Source organism: Beta vulgaris, chromosome 9, assembly GCF_026745355.1.
Source record: "Beta vulgaris subsp. vulgaris cultivar EL10 chromosome 9, EL10.2, whole genome shotgun sequence".
Classification (NCBI taxonomy): Eukaryota; Viridiplantae; Streptophyta; class Magnoliopsida; order Caryophyllales; family Amaranthaceae; genus Beta; species Beta vulgaris.
This window is the reverse complement of record NC_079210.1, coordinates 42525025-42548724: the sequence shown is the minus strand read 5'-3', so window position 1 is coordinate 42548724 and position 23700 is coordinate 42525025. Positions and strand designations below refer to the sequence as shown.

Below are 23700 nucleotides of genomic sequence, written 5' to 3'. Positions count from 1 at the left end.
CTCGGAAAGAATCTAAATTCATGCATGCAAATTGCCATGTCACAAAATTTATATATATACTAACCACAAGGAAGGGGTTTGTACATTCCTTAGAAACATTCAAGAAATTAGTACTTTTTTTAAATAATTTGATAATTCCTTAAATATAAGAAAATTATATATCCACAACAATCATAATATAACAAAATAAATAGAATTTTTTTGTCATGTATTACTATCTTGCGTTCTAATTTCTACTATTTATTTTAACGTATCAACAATTAATAAGCTCAGAGTGGTATTACTATTACCCTTAAAAATATTCTTTTGAATTATTCGAGTGTCAGAAGTAACATCAATTTATCGTTTTAATATAGGAATGTTTAAAATTATTGCTTGATTAATTAAGTTAAGACTAATTTCAGGGAGTCAAAAATATAGTCAAATAATCCGGATTTATTTTTTGATCAACTTAATATGTGGTTGCATATCAATTATACTTTTACAATAAAAGCTATGCATATATAAGATATACGAGTCCTACGCCAGCAATGAAAAATGTATTATACAATGAGTCAATGATATTAAAATAATATTTGACAGCCCTAAATTTTCAGGAGCCTTGTGTAGTTGCCTATGTTGCACGTAATCAATACCCGTTCTCTACACACGAGTAGTGAAGACCACCTTTAATAAGCTTAATAAAAAAGATAATTTGAAATGAGAACCTAAGAAAAGAAAAGTGACGATAATGCAAGTGAAACCAAAGACTCATAAAATCGCTTAGTTAGTTTTGCATTGTTATTTGACGGTGATATTTAGCTTTCATTTTTTCTATAGTAAGAATTTATGTTTGTAACCGTATTTCATCACAAAAAGTTTTCTTTCCATTTTCATTTTTTGCTACCTTAATTTCATTGCAATTATTTCAAGTTCAATGTAGTTTAATTATTTTACTTGGCCTTAAACATGAACTGGGTGTTTATTTTGTACTACTTCTTAATCTCTATTATTACGAGCTCGACATGTGCACATTTACATGCGGTTTCTCGTTTGTTCTTATTTGTTTCATTAATCAATTTTTGAAGGTTTGTGACTGAAAATCTTGAATGACTACATTACTACAACTTTTATTTAATTTAAAAAATTATTAAGCGCATCAACTAACATCCCTTGCTGATAGAATATAAAATTATTTCGGGAACTCCAATCATCACTTTAAGTTTTTGGTTGGGTGGTCCTTTGTCCTGGTACCAAAGCCAGTGTGACATAAAGGTCACAGGTTCGATTCTCATCCACGTGGAATGTTAAGCGCCAGATATAAGGGAGGCATGTGATGCATCTACACTTCAAGCTCAATGGGCTCTTGCGTGAGGGAGCGTGATAGAATATAAAACTATTCATGTAACTCCAACCATCCGCTTAAACTTTTGGTTGAATTGGTCCTTTGACACTTGCCTCAAAATACAATACCCCATTGGCTGTTATTTCCCCATAAATCCTCTCTCTAGCAACTCCTTGCCTCAACGAAGTACCCCATGCTCCGCCAACCTGTCTAATTTGCGTTACTCCAACCAGCAATATGCACCACATCCACCACTCACAAGTCCTTTTGTTTTTTTACTCCTCACAAGTCACACCACCATATGATTCATGAGCATTAGTTGGGGTATTAGTTGGGGATAGGTGGCTGGAATAAGACATTAGGACGCGGAGGGGTGGACGGGATATTCAGGCAGAAATGGTATGGTGCGCTTGTTAGGTTAAGAAAATGATTATTACTTTCCTTTTAGGTGAAAAAAACCAAAGAGAAAGAAAGATTAACCAAAATTCAATGGAATTCACGGGAATGTTTTATTGAGCGCATCCAACATCATATAGTTGTTGTTGTCTTGTACGTACCTTCACATGCCATATTGCCATCTAATGAGGGCTTCGATGAAGATGATTGGTTGCCATAACACCAAAGTGATATAAAAAAATAGATTTACCATCCTCCCATTTTTGGAATTTCATTTGTTGTTATTTGATACTCAACTGACTTTATATAATCTTTCAATCAACTTTAAAGATGACAACTTACTGAATTGAAGTAAATATTATGTACGAACACATATGATCAAAGTATTGAAACATATTGAAACATTATACTTTGCTTTAAAATTGTTTTATTGGAAAACAAGTGGACGCTAATTTTATTTTTATTTTCTGCGAAAAGAAAATCCTAGGCAACGATCAAACCCTAAGCAGCCGCAAGCACCTGGGTGTTAACGAGCCGAACCGAGACCGAACAGGGCTCGGCTCGGCTCGGCTCGAGAATGTGAGGGTCCGAGCTCGGCTCGAGCTCGAAAATCTGGGCTCGGCTCGAGTTCGAAAAAAAAAAATTCGGCTCGGCTCGAGGCTCGGCTCGAAAAAGTTCGCGAACTGTTCGGCTCGGTTCAGATTAACCACTGGGTATTTGTTCCTCACATCTTCTTTACCATAAATAAGCGAAATTCATCATACAAAAACTTCGAATTCATCATACAAAAACTTCGAACATATTTAAAATTAATGTATAAAAATTTGTTCAGATTAAACAGAAAAACTTCGAATTCATCATACAATGGCACATAGTAATTTCGAATTCAGATTAAATCGAAAAAAAAAAACGAAAACCATTAACATTATTACATTACCTATCATCCTGCTCGACGCCAAAGTGCTGCTCGCCGCCGCAGTGCTGGTCGCCGCCGAAGACGCTGGTCGCCGACGTTAACTAGACTGGGATTGGGGATTTAGGGTTTTCGAAAACCCTTGAAGGAGTGCAGCAAAACGGCTGAATGAACGTGACTTGAAGGGCTTAGTTTTTTTTTGTTTTTGGTGTTTCTTGTTGGTTTGTTTTAAATTTTAATTGGGCTGAGAAAAAAGCCCTTAGTTTGTATCTTTTAATTGGGCTAAAACTTTTAATTTGGTATATATTTTTAAAATGGACTTCAAATTGTAATTCAAGTTGGGTTAGAAATTAATGTATAAAAATTTATACTTTAAAATTTTTCGAACATGTTTGCGAGCTTTCGAGCCGAACTCTACTAGGCTTGGCTCGGCTTGTTAAGGTCGCGAGCCGATCTCGAACTCGAGTCGAGCCCTCTCGAGCCGAACTTTGACCGAGCCGAGCTCGAACAGTTTGCGAGCCACCCTGGCTCATTAACACCCCTAAGCACCTCAAGGGGTTCGATAGCCGCCTGAGGCACCTAGGCGCTCCTCACGGTGGCTGTCGAGTCCCTCCCCCGTTTCCCGTTTCCCTTTTGTTCTTTTTTGGTTTGTGTTTTCCCTAAAGTCGCCAGCGAAGTTAATGAGTGAATCGGGGGTGGGGTGTCCCACCGCCACGACTTCTAGTTTTCTTCCAGATTCACCGTCTTCTAGAAGCAAGTACCATCACCGATGGCAACAAGTGAAGCAAATGTCATCTCGTGCAACAGAGTAAGTAGTCGGGTAGGTTTTTGTTTGTCTTTCAGTCTTTTTTCGATAAGTCCCATTGTTGTGATGGTTTTAGCCCCCCTATATAGGATGTGTTAGTCCCCCTTCTTGGTGGGGTTATTAGTTTTAGTTTCGTGTGTGTTTGTTGTGTCTAGTATTTCTAAGGACACATATTTGGCAGGTTTGTCTTGCAGATTTGTGGAACTAGTGGAGCGTCAATCTATGGGTGCTGATTTCGAAAACCAATCATGTATTATAACCAATCCAATGACATATCAAAATGAATCTTTGATGAGTTAGATGTATTAAAGACATCTAATTGCAGGATATCGGAACAGTTTTTCAGCTGAGCTAATATGTCTAGAGTTTATAATACTTGTATTTTTTCCGAGTCTATGTAGGAGTTGTGTATACACTTTAATTTCAATGTTTTATGATCAATGATATCATCCCTACTCTATTCCTCAAAAATATAATTGTTTCATTGAAACTTTTTACATGTTTTTTTTCCAAATTCAATCAGTTATATTATCATATTCTTGTTGTAAATTACATTGACACTTCGATGTTGGAATGCTTAACACATGGCAAATTCAATTTAAAGAAAATACTAGGCAGATTGAGCACCATATGAATGATATCATTGAAATCGCTTTCATATGGAAGATGTAAGTAGTAGTTAACCCAACTAATAAGTATAAGCTTTGAAAATTCCTTCACCGTAAGTCCGTAACTTGTAGTGATAAGCTAGCTAGTAAGCAATATTTTAGTAGATAAAGATATTCAATAGAGTGAAAGCGAACCCAAAGATATTGTCGAGCAAATTATTGTACTAAAATGAAAATTATTGAAAAGCAAATTTTCTTTATCAATATAATCATAGTCCATTAGTAGAAAAGTAGACAACAACCATCACTTTCAATTTTCAAAATAAGAAGATAGTGATGTTTTATATTATTGTGTAACAATGTGAAATTGAAAAGAAATAACAAAAAACACCTCTAATAACCACTTAACAACTAGCAATTACGTATTATTAACAACTTACAATACAGATAGTGAAATTGTACAACAATTATGATGGTTAGCCTACCTACCATTAAGGTTATTGGTACGATTCGCTAATTACGATACCCTTAGCTTACCGCTGCCTGTTTTGTGGTTCATTTAAGTCCTTGTCAGAACAAGAAAGTAATGTGGACTTTTTAGTCCTATTTCCAACCGTAGAACAATTAAGTATATGATTTATACAGTCATAATTGATTTCTATAGATTCATTAGTATTGTAATTACCAATATATGCAATTACTAAAAAAAAAAGCATAGTAAAAATGATTTTTTTATCAATTAAGATGCTTCTTTATAAACGCTTAATTTTCTATAACGAGTTCTCCAATTAATCGGACAAGTCTATAAAACTTGTAGATTATGGCATGTACTTATCACCGTAACATAACTTCAATTTTCTGATCTAATGTTCTAAACTTTTAACAACTTTCAAACTCTACAAGATAAAATGAAATGGAAGGAGTTCCTAGGGTTTCTAGCTTGACCTAATTGAGAATTTAGAACTTCATCAAGTAATAGAATATTAGAGTATCTAACTTTCTGTGGAAGATCGCATTATATTGGGTGAAGGGGACGCGGAAAATAGGGTGTAACAAATATTGGCACTGATGACTGATCTTGCAAGTTGCAAAGTAGTCACATGGGCAAAGAAGTAGGAGATGAAACTAGGCTTTCTTTAACTTGGACGATTCGCATCATAAATGGAATCATTCCTGCATTACATTGGTGTCAGTGATTAGCCGTTGGTTTCTTTTACGTTTGCATTTTATACTTATATAATTGGATTCACGCCCACCTTTGGAACCTCCATTTTGATTTGGTTAATACAAAAAAATTAGGGTTCAATATCAATTGTTATGACTTTGATAATTCATCCTATCAAGTAGTCTTTGTAAAACTTAACTAGTAGTTAATATTCGCATAATAATGGTATATCTTTTACTTAACTAGACATTGGATTCATATTTTAATTATTGTTTATGTTTATAATATATGAGATATGACATATCTTTTACTTTCTGAATAAATCTACCGTAAGCACTTTAATTAATAAGATTTGTAAGGTTAAATGTCTAACATGTTAGTCACTCTAAACCCAATATAGACTTTTATGACACAATATGAATGAGTTTGAAGAACTTGTCTAAAATGTTGATTTATCATTGCATATTTCGTAATCATAACAAATAATATATACTCCTTCCGTTTCCTTTTGTTGTTCCTGTATTTCTCATTGAAAAATTTCAATATATTATTGCTATTTTGAATATTTCCATCAATAATATAATGTATAAATTAAATTTTGTATTAATTTTATGTTACAATAAATGATATTCACACTATTTCGTAGTCATTTTTTTTACCTTTGAACTCCTCAAACTTTTGCCTAATAGGTTGTCTAACATAGAATAACTCTTTTACCCCCTCAAACTTTTTGTATCATTATTGGTTGCCTAACAAAGAATAACTCAAAAGTGATAGAATCCTTATTTTTAGTTAATTTAATTTTAATTATAATAGTGGAATCTTGCCTATTATTTGAGTTGCATTGGTTTCTTCTCCGATTTCAAATAGAAACAATAGAAGAAGACAGAGGGAGTATAATATTGTAAATTTTTGCTCAAATACTTCCTTTGATCTTATTTGTTTTTCCTAGACAATTGTCTTAATTAACATGGATTTTCATCAATGAATAAGAAGAGAACATTAGTAGTATGATCTTGTTAGTTCATTCCAATATAAATTATCAAAATATCAACTATTCATAATCATTAAGAATACGTAATTGAAGATATTAATAGTTAAATAATATATTATATATAAACAACTTTTTAAGTCTTAATAGTGAAAATTATTTTCCTTTCAGAAAAAAAAACTATTTTCTTTTAAAAAAAAAGAAGATCAATAAAATTGAAAAACAAAGTCATCATGGACATTCTTAAAACAAAAAAAAAAGAAAGAAAATTATCCTATCAAAAGACTTTTAGGCTTTATATATAACATAGAAGTAGATTATAAGACTAATAGTTAGATATCATTTTCTCACCCAAAAAAACTCGTATGAACCCGATGCACACTAATGAGTATGCACCCAATAGATGTTATATAGGTTGAAATTATTTCTACTATTTTGTCTTTCTCTCTCCGCAGATTCACTTGTTTTTTCAGTTTCTCTCTCATAACGGCTTCATTTTCTCCCTTTTCAAGTTCTTGCTCTATTTTTCAGTTTTTGTGATATATTTGATTGTACAATTGAACACGTTATAGAAGATTGGGGTTTTATTGTCTATTTTGATTGTATTTGTATGTGGTATAGTGTGTTTCTCTGTGCTATAGTTCTGGTTTTTTTTCGAGAGCTATAATGTTTCTTTGTGTTATAGTGATTTGTTTGTGATACAGTGTATTTCTATCTTATATAGTGTATCAGTTTGTAATATAGTGGGTTTTCGTGTATTATAGTAATGTGTGTCCCGATTCACGTGCCTGAAATTGGTGTATACTAATTTTACTATGAATCAGGTCCAGATCTGATTGATGACAATGCCTTTTTTGTTATGCCATTTTGCAACTACTAATAATTCGAATAAAAAAGACTCACCATGTGTCTACACTTATATTTTCCTTATCTTTTGGCTTTGATTCTAATCAACTACTAACATCCCCTCCCAAAAAAAAAAAAACTAGTAACAAACTAATGCTGGTTTACAATAATTTCATTTTTTAATGAGTCGGAATTCAAGTCCTATACGGCTTTAATCTCTATAAAATGAAGATAATATATGCGAGTAGGCTAAAGCACATTCCATCCAGGAATGCGACCTCTTGTGAAGAAATACGTGGAGCATTGTCATTTCTCCAACTTATAGTGGGGAGGGCCGCAGGCTGGTTGGTCATTTTATCAATTATATATAGAGGGTTAGATTATGGAAAACTTCCTGGAGTGATTCTATTAATTAAATATATAATAATTACAATATTCGAGTCCTAACATAATTAGGAAAATCTACAAAGTATATCCTAAAAAAATGAAAAAATATTATTCTAATAGTATTCTCTATCACACCCCCGCAGTATAGCGAGAGGTGGACAGACTTTAAAACTGGATTTAAAATCCAAAAATAATTGTTTGGGAAGCCCTTAAGTGAAAATACCTTTGTTTCAAATGGATATCAATAACGCATTCTTACACGGAGACTTATAAGAAGAATTTTATATGCAATTCCCTAAAGGGATTCCTAACCCTTTGAACAAGGTTTGCAAGCTTGTCAACTCTCTCTATGGCTTGAAACAAGCTTCAAGGCAATGGTTTGCCAAGCTTGTGGGGGGGGAGTTACTGCTCAAAGGGTTCATTCAATCCAAGAATGATTATTCCCTTTTCATTAAACACTCTTCGAAGCATATTACGATATTGATTGTGTATGTTGATGAATCAGTACAGGAAATGATATTGATACCATACATGACATTAAAATGCATTTGGATGATATTTTCAGCATTAAAGACCTAGGGAAGTTGACTTACTTCCTTGGGATTGAAATTGGGTACCTCAGTTCAGGTATTTCTCTCACACAAAAGAAGTTTATTAGGGAGATGTTATTAGATGCTGACATTACTACTACAAAGACAGTAATTACTCCCTTACCTATTAATCTTGAAACTTTCAGTAAATGAAGGAGCATTGTATTATGATCCAAGTAAGTATAGGTGTTTGGTTGGAAAGTTTAACTTTCTTACACAAACAAGACCTGACCTGTCATATACAGTTCAACATCTCAGCTAGTTCTTACAACAACCTAGGGTGCCTCATTATCAAGCACTTGTTCATGTGCTGCAATATGTGGCATCTACTATGGGACAAACGATTCTTTTACATGCTACTGATCAATTGATGACCCTTCAAGCATATTCAGATTCACATTATTGGAGAGCATGTGTGGACTCTAGAAGGTCAATTTCAGGACATGTGTTACTGTTGGGAAAGTCACAGTGAGTTGGAAGTCTAAAAAGCAAGGTATAGTTTTCAAAAGCTCATCAGAGGCAGAGTATAGAGCCATGTCTGCACCAGCTATTGAGGTAACTTGATTAGTCAGATCGCTTGAAGAACTTGGGGTTTCGAAGCTCAAACATGTGACATTGCATTGTGACAACCAAAGCTCTATACATATAGCAAAGAATCATGTTCATCATAAGAGAACGAAGCATATTGAAATTGATGTACATTTTACAAGAGATAAAATCTTAGGAGGATTATTGCAGCTCACATATCTACCTACTTCATCTCAGATTGCAGATGTCTTCATAAAGATTCTCCCATCTCAACAGTTCAATTATTTACTTTCCAAACTAGGCATGGTTGATATCTTGTCCAGTTTGAGTGGGGGTGTTAAATATAATGCTGATGATGTCAAGTGTGATAATGAGAAGCAATAGCAACAACTAACTCAACCAACTTGAGTTAGTTATCAGAAGGACACCTCAGTTTCCTACCTAAGCTTTCTTATTTTGCTTATGTATTTTTGTAAATAAGTATAAATAGATTCCTAGCTTATCTTTTTCATTCATTCAATCAAAAACACAAGTAGAATCACTATGATGTATCTCGTTCTCACTTAATATAGAAATTAATTCTAGATACTGAGCTCAAGATGAAAGCAGTGATGGATAGAAATCTATGCGTGTTCTTCATGTGTTCTTCATTAATCTTTGAAATGTAATAGTTGTATAACTTGATTAGGCCTGACACACTTGCTTGAGCTCATAAGGAGTGCCGTACTTTGTCGTGTACTGTTGACAAACGCAAAGCCAAGGTCTTGGCAAGGCATATCCCATGGGCTCGCCATGCCAGGACATGGCGTGCCTTCGTGCTTAAACTTGAGAATTTGTGCATTGTTGCATTGTGAAGTTCATAGTATATTTTCCCATCAAAAAATTTATCTAGGCACGGCACAATGTACCACATCCTATGTAGTACCGTCTAGTGCAGTCATTATTTCCTACCTAGCCATGCCAATGTCGTGCTTCCGGGTGGCGGCCTGGCGGCCTGGCGGGTGATATTGTACTTCAAACAAAACCGACCTACTCCCAAATTTATGAGTAGTTAGCTCTACCATTTTTTGCTTGTTTAGTTGTTCCTTAGCGGTCCATTTGCTTAATGGTTATAAATTGTGATATTGGTGATGTAATTTAGTGTAAATTGGAAAACAATTTCTAATATCAATACCCCTAGAACTTTATAAAGAAAATCTCATATTTTTCGATCCCAAAAAAATAGATTACCTTTATAAAGTTCTATCACCACCCAATACCAAATTTCCAAGTGGTTATGACTTATGAATAATAAATAAATTTTTATAAGAAAATAATTTATAATTTTATACCACACATTACCATTATCATTACTATTACTTATAACCACTCACCAAAGGAGTCTTGGGAGCCAAAGACTATTGTTGTGAACCGCGACGACGTAAATAACTAAAAAGACGTCGTGATATTTTCTTTTGAGAAGACTGAATCATTGGTGATAATGAACTTTTTATCCTGAAGAAACTCTATCATGATCTCAACAAATGAAGCTGCAAAGATATTAGCAACAAGGAGCAGCAGAAAGCACATGTAACATTACCAAGGATGTTTTGGCCTAGTATTAAGATTGAGGTGATGTGAATGATAGGTCAGAAAATCGAAACCCCCACTTCTTCTTTGTATTTTGTACTGCATTCGTAACTCATAAGTCATATATATCCAAAAGAAAGCACGTGTAATATTCTTATTACAGCTTAAAAATATAACAAGTATTAATTATTCGTCAAACTTATTGATTACATCCCCAGAAAATGACTTATTCATTGTATAAGTCTTTTTTCTTTGACAATGTTTGTTTAGGTCTTTGCTTATCCAATATCCATGACTAAGGGAGATGGCTAAGAGCTTAGCATTCTGTACCAGTCAATTACAATATAAAAACACTTTTTTAATATAATACTACCATAAGATTTTCCTGCCAACTGCACTGTGCTACATTTACATGTTGGAACTTGGATTTGTAACTTTCACGACGTGTACTGAATTAATATAATCCCAGCCTACACAATTACTAATTAGGACAACATAGAATCTTCTGAAACAATCGAATAAATTTGAAGAAATTATTAGGCGCAAATATGAACAAAGAATATATTTTGGAAAAATTCACAACAGGGATCCAACTTGTTGGAAGTGTTTTTTTTTTTATATAATTTAGTTCACTTCATTAAAACTCTTAAAAGTGTTGAAGGCATACATCGAAATGTCAAGAATATAACACCTTGAACTGAAAGACAAATACAAAAGCAACAAAATCAAAACGCTCTAAAACACAACAAGAACCCCTCAACAATATCACCACTAGAACGACCTAGAAACAAACACAACTACCACATAAAAAAAAAAAAACCAAGAAACACCCAAACTTTACCAACTGAAAAAAATGCAAACTAAGACAATTTCAAGCAAAACAACAATAAAACGCATGAACTCCTTGATACGATTTTGAAGCAATGACACCATATCAACCATTGGGATAACCCTCACTATACTTTCTCTTTGAAACTTGAATCCCATTTGTCTTCTCCATATTATGACTGAAACCAAGGTGATTAAGCAATTGACATAGATTTTTCTTTGTTGACCTTCGAAAATGAAAACTTGGCACAAAATTGCTCATAGATGAATTAGGCGAGAAAACTGAACCCTCGCTAACGACCCCAACTGAATTTGTTTTTGAACCAATTCCTTTAGCACATGTAGAATTCTCATCACCATCAGTACAAACTGAAACTCCTTTTTGGTACACATCTCATCAAATGAGAGGACACTTGCATTGTCACTCAAACTAACACTTCCTAATAATCTCTCTGAGCTTGCCAACATTTTCTCTCCTTGACAACACCAACGTTTTTGAAAGGGTCATTGTTCAACACACTAGGCTCCTTAACAAGATGATCCTTGCTCTCTACATTAGGAAGATTGGAGGTCGTCTGCAAATTTTCTAGGTTGAGCAAAGTATCAACTTCTAACTTGAGCTCATAATCATGATATAGAGGTGAATTGTCTTGCCGAACAATAGACAAAGAATCCAGACAAGTATCATGACAGTCATCATCAAAAGCAACAACCTTTGATTTCTCTTGAGCAACATGTAAAAAAGCACGAACAAAACTCCTCCAAGGGTTGCCACTACTCAAAGCAGGGACAAAAGCTGAATACCATAAACCTTTAATCTGCACACTTAACTTCAAAAACCACCCCCATCAATTACAACCAAATTGAATTTTCCACCAGAGGCAACCAAATCGCCTAGAATGCTCAAATTCAATCAACTTAGAACAATCTTTAAGGACTCCGAAAACCCATTCAAACAACATAACCGGAATATTAATCCACCGTTTTCGATTGTTATAAAACTCACCAATTTTTAAGAAACCATGACGCAACTCTAATTGAAAAGTTTTACCTTTTATTTGAATTCTCATGTTCAGACTTCAGTCGACAAACTCCGTCGAACGTCTGTGAAATCTGGTTTATCTTGAGCAGGAATAAACACAATTCCAGTTCCAGTACTAAACCTCACGATCCGATTGTACGTCTGCAACAAACTCGAGGTCGAATTCGAGTACCATGCAACACAGGAAAACTATCACCAAAACGAGGCGGGTAAGACAAGAACAACCCCGAATCTTAGAGAGCAACAATTTGAGAAAAAACTGATTGAGAGAGGGTTATTGGAAATTAAACCAAAGAGAAAACTAAGAAAGTGAGAGAAAGAGCTGAAGGGAGCATCGAAAACTATGGATGTGTGAAGGAGAAGTTGCAGATGAGGGGAATCTAGGGGAAGGGTTTAGAGGTATATCTATCGCCGCGGCTTTTTAGGTCTGTAACTTGCTGGAAGTGTTTAAAGATGATAAACGTTAAAAATCTTACTTTTAAGTCGCTTATAAGTAATTCAGGACCTATGAAAATTACACGATAGACCCCCTCATACGAATTATTTCTATATTTCTTTTATGCATTTTATATTGCACTTAGAAACAAGTGTTCTTCCTCGAATTTTTTGTACATTTTATGTTTGCACAATTCAAAGTATGCTTATTGAGCAAAGTATATAACAATTGTGTAAAAATATGTGATTGAAACTTGAGAGTATATAGTCTACATCTCTGAAAGTACCTAAGAATTTGCACACTTTATAGGCTTTCTCAATATATACTTACATATCCCTTAATATATATATATATATATATATATATATATATATATATATATATATATATATATAGGGTTAGATTCCAGTGAGAACCCTCTTATGATGAGAACCATGAGAACCACTTAAAATGAGCAAAAACTTCCTAAAATGAGCAAAAAAAAGTAACAAATAAGCAGAAACATAAAATGAGCAGAAAACATTGAGTTATGAAAAACGTAAAATGTAGAAAAATGTAAAAGAAGAAAAACGTAAAATGAGCATAAAAAAGTTCAATGAGAAAAAAAGTAAAATGAGCAAAACGTAAAATGAGCAAAACGTAAAATGAGCAAAAACGTTGATAAATGAGCACAAAATTGTTAAATGAGCAAAACCATAAAATAAGTGAAACAAAAAATGAGCAAAAATGTTATGAAATGATCAAAATCTTCGTAAAATGAGGAAAAATGAGTGGTTCTCACCATAAGGGTGGTTCTCATATGAACTTAAACATATATATATATATATATATACTCACATTATTCAAATGATTTTAACATAAATAAAAATATACAGAGTGAGTTTAGCTCTTGTTAACTTTAAACCTATTTGGGCAAGGGGTATCTAGAGAGAATTGATGACTATCGTAATTCGTAACGTTGATAATTGGGCTCACAAACATATGTACTAACACAAATTTCAAACAGTTACATTTCATTATATGATTGCTGAATTTCTTTATTCAAACAGAACTATTGACAAACAATGAGTGAACTTTCTGAGAGAAGAAACAAAAATAACAAGTTTAGAATGATTCAGATAATTTGGGCCCCTATACTTGTGTAGGCCTCATCGCGTCGCTTTGCACACCCTATTAGACACAAATCTGGTAGTTATGGCCCAACTCATCCACCAAAAGGTTGGTCAATGAAACTTTCTCATCAGTTTGCAATACTAATAATGTAGTCACATAATGACATTAGATATCACACAAACACAATAATCAACAGTTACTAAATGTGTGCATAATCTTTAAAAGTTACTTATATGTTACTACTATATCTAGATAATTGAATAGAATCTGAGATAACAAGCACTAAAAGGCAATTCTTATGTGGGAAGCAACATATAAAGAAAACAGAGCTTCTTGTTTGGTTTAGAGGGGATGAACATTGGTGGAGATGCTAAAAATGTAGGTGGTTTGTGTATTGGTAATGTTGTTCATAAAATGTGGCTTTTCTTTTCGAGTGATAAGGTTTTCTGCCATGATTGCAACAGATGGTGAGATAAATAAAGCCACCAAAAGTATGGTGGTCCTATGAATAAAGGGATGATAGATAAAATCTTTGAGTATCCAAATAAATCATCACATAAATTAGTACTCTTTTCTTAACAAATATGCCCCGTCCGATTCGAGGTCATTGTTAAGAAAATGTAGATAAAACACTAACAGTGTAACAATCCTCACCTTAAAACGACGTTTGTTTCTAGAACTCTTTTAAGGTTATCATTACTGATAAAAAGTTTGAAAAAAAAACAGGGTTCAGAATAACATACTTTCTCTGTTTCGTTTTAAATGCAATAAAGGAGTATTATTTGTAAGATACAAAATATTACTTTGTTGAATTACTTTGTTGCATTTAAAACGAAACCGAAAAAATGTGTTTTGTGATGGTGGTAAAAACAGTAAGGTTTAAGTTGTAGAAAAATAGACCAAGAATGTCTTGGCCTAGTGGTTAAGATTGAGGTGCTGTAAACGATAAGTCACAGGTTACAAATCCCCCCTCCCCTTCTTTGTACTTTGTACCGTCTTCGTGGCTCATATGGATCAAAAAAAAAAAAAAAAAGTTGTAGAAAAATAGGAGCTATGTTTGGTGGACGGAACACTTTCTCAAGAACAAATTATTTTCCTCATAAAACACAATTTTTAATTGCTTATACTTTATTTGGTTCCTGAAAGTCAGAAAGAAAAGGAAAAATGAAAACAGATGAGAGATGATGGATAGGACTATAGGAGAAGAGAAAGGAGAAAAAAATGTTTTCCATCCTAGACTAAATTATTTTCCACCACAAACAAAGCAAAATGTAAAAAACCACTTTCCGAAATATTGTTTTCCTCGCCACCAAATACTCTGTGAGCATATAATACTTCAAACAAGTAATACTCCCTTTGTCCAGAATTATGAATCACATATAATATACTTTAGGATGTCTGAAAACATAAACTTTCCGATTGTAGTAAAGTAAACTTTTTTTTTCCAGGAGAATAATAAAGTTTATTTAAGAATATCATGTTGTAGCATAAACACAACACTGAAAACACAGGCTGAGACAATGTCACAATTAATTCTGGAGAGGGGAGTTTAACACGACGACCGGATGTCATTCAGGGTCCAAGCACGGGGAGCGATAAGCCGATAATCGAATAAAACATAATCAATCATGCCAGTGAAGATAGATCAGCAAAGCAGAGAAGATACAGCAGCCAAAAGTCCTAAAAGATATACAAATGAGAGAGGCTGCACAAGCAAATGAAATTTGAATTTCATTTTTTATTTATCAGTTCACATAAAAATAACTATGGTACAAATTGGGAACAACTTAATGCAACCATTTCAACAAAGACCAATAATTAAAACAAGAAGCTGAACTATCCATTTTCACAAAAAGCAAAACTAATATTACAACAAATCAGTTTATAAGCTGAAGTCTGCTAACTCTAGTACAAATCATAACAGATGCTTACAGGAAATTTACCTGGCAGTCATTCTTCAATTTCTTCATTATGTTCAGCTTCACCCATCTCTTCATCACTTATTTCATCATCTCCCTCCAAGATGAATCTTTCAAGTTCATCCATTTCTTCATAGTCATGTATATAAAATCCATCTGGATGGTCCCATTGTCCGGTTCCTAGCTCCTCGCCACGACCGGCTACGTGTAGATACGGTCTACTCCTAGCTAATGCGTCCACCATGTCCCGGTTCACACTTCCGGTCACTCCCAACCATTTTAACCTAGGGAAATATGGCTTCTTTAGCCAGCGGAATGAGAGTGCAGATATACGCCCACAATTATAAAGATCCAACAAACGTAGGCAGTTCCCGTGCCATCTTTCATCATCAACCTGCATTGAAGCTAATGCCATGACTGACGTGTCACCAATGAGAGGACACTGTCTCATACGGAGTTCACAAATTGGAACTCGGCTTTTAGCCAGAAGTAAAACGCCGTTGTCACTAAGATTAGGGAGATTTGACAAGTCCAATTCTTGCAACACAGGTTTTGAACTGCTGGTGAATAAAGCTGTGATGCATTTATCTGTGAGTCTCTTGCAGCCTCTAACTGAGAGTGAAACTAGTGAGGTAGCTGCCCTTTCCTTTAGATGTGAGATTCCAACATCACTTATATCAGATCCATCAAGAAGTAGCGACTTTAATTTAGGAAGACTGCTTATTGCTATCAGAGCTTCATCCCCAAGGCTTCTGCAATCTCTCAGGTCAAGAACAGTAAGATCCAGATTTGAGGCTAAATGTGTAATTGCAAGATTTGTTAACAGATTACACCATCTCAAACCAACATGAGTTAATGAAAGGGGGGTAGCTGAGATGTCAAGAAAAACCAGATCGGTGAGTTGGGTCCCGTGAGAAATTTTGATCTTGTAAAGGTTAGTGCAAGAATGCAAAATGGCCCTAAATCCGGTATCCGTAACACGGCAAAAGCCACCAAGACAAATACTTTCCATACTCGCACACTGGTCTGCCATCAAGAGAATACCTAGATCATTGACTCGACGAAAATAAGTTATGAGGAACTCTTGGCTACGGACCAATGAAAGATGTTTCAACTTTCCATGTTGGTTGATCTGCTGGAGACCATTGTTGGTGAGGTCAAAAGTCACCCTCGGGTCAATGATAGGTGCATCTCGAAGATCTAAATGAGTCAATGATGTGAGATTCTGAGATATTGAATTGATCATAGTATCAGTTATATAATCTACAGAAAGGCACAACTTCTGAAGATTTGGTAGTATAGGTGGCTGGTCTTGTTGCATAAACTGACTCGGCCCAGGAGTTGGACTGAGCAATTCTGTCACCATGACTGAGGAGATGTAACCAATTTCAAGAGAAGTCAGATTTGCAGAAGCCAATGTCCAAGCCCGGGCGAAATTATGCCGAAGAAATGTGGAAACATCAAACATCAGATTGAGTGTCTACAAGAAATAGAACACAAATTAGAAAGGATTGATGTAGTTGATCATTGATTTGCAATATTAACCACTGCTCAACAGAGACGGTTGGCATGTAAAATCCAGTCCATTCCACCCTTCCATGGCCTTTAAATCTCTATATAACAAATGATACATGATATAAAATTATAAACCGAATATGAGTCTAATGACTAATGAGAGAGTAAAAGGCAACAAATAACTAATTTCATTCTACCAATTCCGACTTCCAATTTTGAGGTGTACCAAGATAATCTTCACATTCTCTTTCAAATTAAACTCGCTCTCTTTCTCCTTCACAACACTCACTTCCTGCTCTTCTCTTTATCCACTTTCAAAGTTTCCGTCCTCTATCAACGTCTTTTCTTAAGTCGGCGAGTCAGCGTCACTTAAATTAGGAAGAACATATGGGATGGAGGTTGTACATATTACACATCACTTTGTATTGCAAAAGTTGATGCGAAATGCTAGTCAAAGATAAGAGCCATTATATTGCTTATATTTGCATAAACAAGCAACAAATGGCTTAAATTTTTGCTTTCATATTTTGGCAGATCCTCTAGAGCAGGATCTGGTTGGTAAACCTTTCTTCAAGGTTACTTTAAAAAGATAAAATAATAAAAATAAATTTCTCTCCTTACCCTTCACAAGTATAAAAGTTAAATTCCAATTTCAATTAATATAGGGCTTCATCAGTAGAAGAGAAGGATGTATGCGTAATCTCATTGGATACAAAAGAACAAACTTTCAGGAGTTTGAACTACATTATAGCTCCTGGAAAGCTGTATTCTTCTCCATGTGGAACAGTTCTATATTTCAAGAACTGTTTAGTTTTTAAAACTGAAACCAAGCAGACTGCACCTCCTACTACTCAATTTTCCCATTTTAGCTAATGCAGTAGATAGATATGAATTGATCAAGGTCCATAAGAAAAATGACACGTTGCGACGGTCTGAATGTTCATATAGGGCATATCTGATACACATGCAACTATAAGTAACCACACTCACCTCCAATGAGACTACAATTACACTTAGTCATAGCATCTCTATATCTAATATCACGACCCCACATCATCCACATAGATGTAATGGTAATCTCCAGTACGACAAACTAAACTTAGCACCTCGTACCCAATCAAATAAAATGTCCAGGCACAAAAAAGGCTAACACTTCCCAGTAATCCTGAAGTGTGAATAACACCACATACAAGAAGCATTATCAGACATATATTGGGCTCTATTAACAGTTGGTAGATCGATGTGAAAAAGAACAGTGCCAGTTCACTATTTTAGAGAAACAAAGGCCAATCCTGAAACCCAATGGAACTGTCAAGCCACCAAATCCAAGGAATTAAGTCAACTGAAGAACTTCTCCTTCTAAGTCAGGTAGCACTAGGAGTCACACACCCAGGAATAATTTTTTCTTTATTTGAAGAAAAAAGCTTCACAAAACTTCAGCAACAGCAACCAAAATAAGCATGTATCCCACCATCAACAAATTCTAGGGTGGTCAGGACGTATGCAACAATATCCTTAAACAGTCTATAGTAGCACAGAGATCGTTTTCAAGTGATCTTAAGTGATTATAATATTATATATACATACAATTTGAAAGTAGTATAATTTGGAGGAAGTTTTACTGCTTCTACAAACCCAATCATCAATTTAAAAGAATATACAAATGCATCAAGATATTAGCAGAAATGTTTCCACTATAATAAAAGTTATATTCTCTGCATAGCTTGTTCTGTCCATCTAACTTTTCACCTGAATTTTCTTTTGTTTGTGATTTTAGAAATTAGTAAATTAAGCAAAAGCTTCCAAAGAGCAGAGCACCATGTAAAGTTGAGTATCCTTGTTAACAAAGGATAGTTTAATCTTGTATTATTAGCATCTGCATTCAATTACATAAACCCAAAAACTACAGAAGTAGTATCTTTGTTAACAGAGGACAGTTTAATCTTGTATTATTAGTGTCTACATTCAATTACACAAACCAAAATCTACAGAAGTATGTTGTATATCCAACAAAAAGTGAAAAGCAACTAGCATAAATCAAATGATTAATAAGGTAGAAGGAAAACATTGTTTTCAAAATAAGGTTCATTAAAGACACAAAACAATAGCAGAATCGAGTAGGAGTCTTCCTAGCTTTCTCCTTAATTTCAAACTGTATGATTATTCTCAAAACACTAAGAAACCAAGATATGTCCATAATGCCAAAAGCAGTGACCTAAATTTAATTATAAACCATGACCTCGTGGATTTCAATGTTTTCAAGTTCTAAGAACCATCACTGCCATTATAATGAAACCCCTCCCCCCTCCCCCTGCCGTTTAGCAATCTTTTTAGGTCATTAGAAATTTACTTTGACTGGTGGATCTTACTTCCAATTCACAGCAACCTCTGAGTAACTCTTCCAGATCAGTAATATGAATTGCACGACCTCTTTTGTCACCCACCGAACCTAGGTAGAGAGACCTGGAGGGGAAAAGCCAAGAGAGAAGATATGACAACACCACGAAAGAAGCTAAACTTGTACTACCACATTTCAAAAGACTTTAAAATAAAAACACATATGACGAATGACGATACAATACGTAGATTATTCCCTTACATCTAAACAAAACAAAACCATCACCTGAGTCATCATTATGTGATCACCATTCACTAATTCCAAAGAAAATTACAGTTATGATATAAAAAACAACAACAGCAACACTAATGTCAAAACCTTCATTCCAATTATGATAAAGAGCCAACGAGAAGAAAGATCATACCTTAGATCACGACATTGCGCACCAATCTCAGAGAGCAATCTACCACTGAAATCACCACAATTATGAAGAAAAAGCTCATACAAAGAAGGCCGAATGAGTTTCTTAATTGCGGAGTCATCAAGCCGACAACAATCAACTTTCAGGCTTGTCAGATAAGGATTTGGGGGCAATAAGAGAACCAACAGATCCATTGATGGTGCAACATCCTGAAATCCAATTGTAATGTTATTGAAACCATGAAGCTGAATCCATCCTATAACTTCAGCATCAATAATCCAACAGTTTCCACCACCAATTAGCCTACTTGAACATCAACCCCCTTATTTCATGAGATTTCATATATAATTCCTCATCAAATCAGAATCTCTCGCAAGACTCTATACTTCAATTCATCAACACAATCAAAATATTAAACTGTTTTCAATAGAATGAAACCAACATGCAGTACTATCTTGCCTTAAATCTCATCATATCCCATTAAATTAACATTTTTCTTTAAAAAGCACAAAACTTCAGCTATAATATTTCAGTTATTCAACACCATCAAATTTAGACTATATTCCATTAAATAAAACCAACATGCAGTATCATTTACCCCAAATATCATCATATCCCCTCAAATCCACCTTTTTTTAAACCATTACAAGGAAAGCACAAAATATTTACCTCAATTTTTGCAAAAATAACCAGATCCCACCAAAAAAATTGCTCAAAACAAAGAAACCCAATTCCACTAATCACAAAAATGAATCAAAATCAAGCATTTAGAGGAGAGAGAAAGATTACAATGAGATGAACAGTTGGTAGAAAAGTAAGGATGTGAGATGCACATGAATTGAAGGTGCGGCAAGTTGAAGCAACAGAGCAGATCGACGCCATGTCTAACTTTGCAATAATCGTCGCAAGCAAAGCTGAGGGAAGTTGCTCCAACCCCATTTCTTCTCCTTCTTCCCTTTTCTCCATCTCTTTCTCTCTCTTCTGTTAACTATTTGGGATCTATAAAAGGTTGAAGATTGATTGCAATTGCATTAAAAAAAAATTGTTATTTGTAAGTAGAAAAGAAGATTACAGATTTGCAAATTGCAAGTGGTGGAAGCAATTTGAAAATAAACATTTGGGTTATTAAAGATTTGATAAAATTTGTAGATAAAATTAAGTGAAGGGAAAATTTGTGTTGTTGGATTAAGAAACCGTACATGTGATTATTCTGAGTTCTGACGCAACATTATTTCCCTAAACTTCATTAGTTATGTCGGTTGATTAAAGTTTATCTCATCGACAAATCTTTTGTAGATCCGCCTTAATGTTCTCATTTGTGATTACTGATTTGTGAGGAAACTAACATTTTCATTCTTTCAATTTGGGAAGATATTAGTGTGGAGGTGGATATTAGAGTTGGCCACACGCCAAGTTGAACTCTAACATGATTCGGTTTGGCCGTTTGGTTGGTTGAATTTGATGTCGAGTGTTGGGTTTGATAATACAAAAATTACTAAAAGAAATGGTCAAATTTTAGTATAAAAGTTAAAAAGTAGACATAGTCACTAAATGGATTAAACTAGTCATCGAAAGATATCACCTGTTTTTTTAACCCAAAGTTTTAGGAGAAACTATCAAGTAATAAGATATTACCCTAACCGCCCTCCTATCTCTTTTCTCTCTCAAACCCATAGCCTCCCTTACTTTTTTTTCCACCAATTAGGGGATGTCATGGATGAGTTCATCCATGATAAGCCCTTTTTTCCTTTTATTTTCAATTTTTAATTCATTTATTTATTGTTTTGTTAAATAAAGTAGTCTCTCTTTATGAGATTTTCTCAAACCCTGTTATGGGATTTTTAGTCTCTGTTGTGGAGATCTCCTTCTCCCATATGGGATTTGTAAGTATGGTTCTTTTGTCTTCAGGAAGGAGAAATTGTTCTCATTGTTTGAAGTTCAACACTAAACAAGAAGGTATTGGGATCTCGGATGCGGTCAACATGGCTGGATCAAAAATGTTCTTCTCAAACTATGTCATGATGATAGACTTCCTCATCAATAGCTGCGTGATTCAGCAAATACAAGGGGTTTGCGTTGTATTGCTCAATCTGGTTCATTGTAGTTTCTTGGAAGATGAATTTGATGTAACCTTGTTTTTCTTTAATACCTATTGTAGATGTCGTTTGGCCTTCAATTAATGAAATTTCTCTTCAAAAAAAAAGTCAATGAAAGAAATTAATCTAATCACTATTGGGTTAATTCTTTTTTCAGCGCATCTTGTGTGTGGCCGACCACACGCGAAATTACAGATGTGGCCGCGTGCAACACGTTGTCAGCTCGTCAACTCATTTTCAAATGGTCATATCTCACTCGTTTCTCATCGAAATCGAGCTTTTAACTAGGCGTTGGAAAGATATCGAGCCAAATCTTCATATCCAACTTGAATCTTCCCAAAATCTTATGTATACCGTGAGATATAACCTTTAGAAATTAACCCTTATGTACAAACACTTATAAACAAATAGAGTTACTCATATGAACAGATGGAGTTACTCTTATGACCAAATGGAGTTACTTGTATGAGTATGTGGTTACTTTTAAAAATAAAAGGGTTTCACTCCTATAAAAAATTGTGGTTACTCTTATAAGCAAATTCGTTACTTTTGTGAGCCTTTGGGGTTACTCGTATGATTTATTGAAGTTACTTGTATAAATAAATGAGGTTACTAGTATAAATTAATTGGGTTATCTCATAAGTTTAAATGAGGTTACTCATTGATAATGACATTATTCGTACGATATGAATTAATTGGATTACTCATATGATAAATATAGGGTTACACTTAATAAAATGGGATTACTTTTGTGAATAATTGGGGTTACTTGATCAAATAGAGTCATCAGATGATTAAATAAGGTTAATATTGTGAACTAATGAGATTACTCCTATGAAAAAATGAAGTTACTTTTGTGACAAATGAGGTTACTCATTTGAATAAATGAGGTTACTAGTCAGTTTACTTTTATGAATGAATGAGGTTACTCGTTTGAATAAATGCGGTTACTTTTGTGAACATTTGGGGTTACTCGTAAGATTTATTGAAGTTACTTGTATAAATGAATGATGTTATTCGTATGAATTAATTGGGTTACTCATAAGATTAAATGAGATTACTCATAGATCAAATGACGTTACTAGTATGAATTAATTGGGCGACTCATATGATAAAAATGAGATTACTCATATAACAAAATGGGGTTACTAATCCATCTTCCTCACAAATGTTCACAAAAGTAAACCCATTGTATTATATGAGTAACCCCATTTTTATCATATGTATAACCCAATTAATTCATATTAGTAATGTCATTAATCTATGAGTAGCCTCATTTAATCTTATGAGTAATAACCCAATTAATTCATACTAGTAGCCTCATTTATTTATACAAGTAACTTCAATAAATCATACAAGTAATCCCAAAGATTCACAAAAGTAACCGCATTTAATTTTGAGAGTAACCTCATTTCTTTATTGTTAAAAGTAACCACATACTCATACAAGTAACTCCATTTGGTCATAAGAGTACTTCCATCTATTCATAAGAGTAACTTCATTTGTTTATAAGTGTTTATGCATAAGGGTGAACTTCAAAAGGTCATGCCGCATATGACACTTAATATTTTGGGAAGATTCAAGTTGGTTATGAAAATTTGGCTCGATGGCTTTCCAACGCCTGGTCAAAAGCTCGATTCTGATGAGAAGCAAATGAGATATGACCATTGAAAATGAGCTGACGGGTTGATAGTGAGTCGCGCGTGCGGCCACACCTGTAACTTCCCATGTGGCCGGCTGCATATAAGAATTTTTATTCTCTTTTTAATATTGGACTTACCATTGTCTAATTTTAATTTAAAAGTAGACGGTCTTTTACAAGACAAACTCTTGATGATAATTTCACCTCCGTAAAAAAATGTTTAGACAA

General features: G+C 34.2%; 1 protein-coding gene across 4 annotated transcripts; it reads right to left on the bottom strand.

The window, feature by feature from the left end:
- Nucleotides 1–15247: 15247 nt before the first annotated feature.
- LOC104903874 (F-box/LRR-repeat protein 10) lies at nt 15248–21185 on the bottom strand. 4 transcript variants are annotated; one of them, XM_010692000.4, is made up of 5 exons: nt 20934–21185; nt 20524–20733; nt 19738–19943; nt 19345–19438; nt 15248–16940 (listed from the first exon to the last, which is right to left on the bottom strand). In XM_010692000.4, exons 2-5 carry the CDS (start codon nt 20698–20700, stop codon nt 15492–15494), a joined length of 1926 nt encoding a protein of 641 aa, XP_010690302.1. In that variant the 5' UTR covers nt 20701–20733; nt 20934–21185; the 3' UTR covers nt 15248–15491. The 4 variants fall into 4 exon arrangements, with proteins under 4 accessions (XP_010690302.1, XP_010690301.1, XP_019107484.1 ...); XM_010691999.3 differs by having other exon boundaries at nt 20524–21185; XM_019251939.3 differs by lacking the exons at nt 19345–19438; nt 20524–20733; nt 20934–21185 and having other exon boundaries at nt 19738–19880.
- Between the last annotated feature and the right edge of the window lie 2515 nt (nt 21186–23700).

Excerpts from the sequence above, each read along its gene's own strand:
- LOC104903874 (XM_010691999.3), bottom strand. The coding sequence starts at position 20,700 with ATGGAGAAAAGGGAAGAAGGAGAAGAAATGGGGTTGGAGCAACTTCCC. Across the intron at positions 19,439-19,737 it reads GCGCAATGTCGTGATCTAAG|GTCTCTCTACCTAGGTTCGG; the intron begins GTATGATCTTTC and ends TTTCCCCTCCAG. Across the intron at positions 16,941-19,344 it reads GAGGTTGCTGTGAATTGGAA|ACACTCAATCTGATGTTTGA; the intron begins GTAAGATCCACC and ends TATTTCTTGTAG.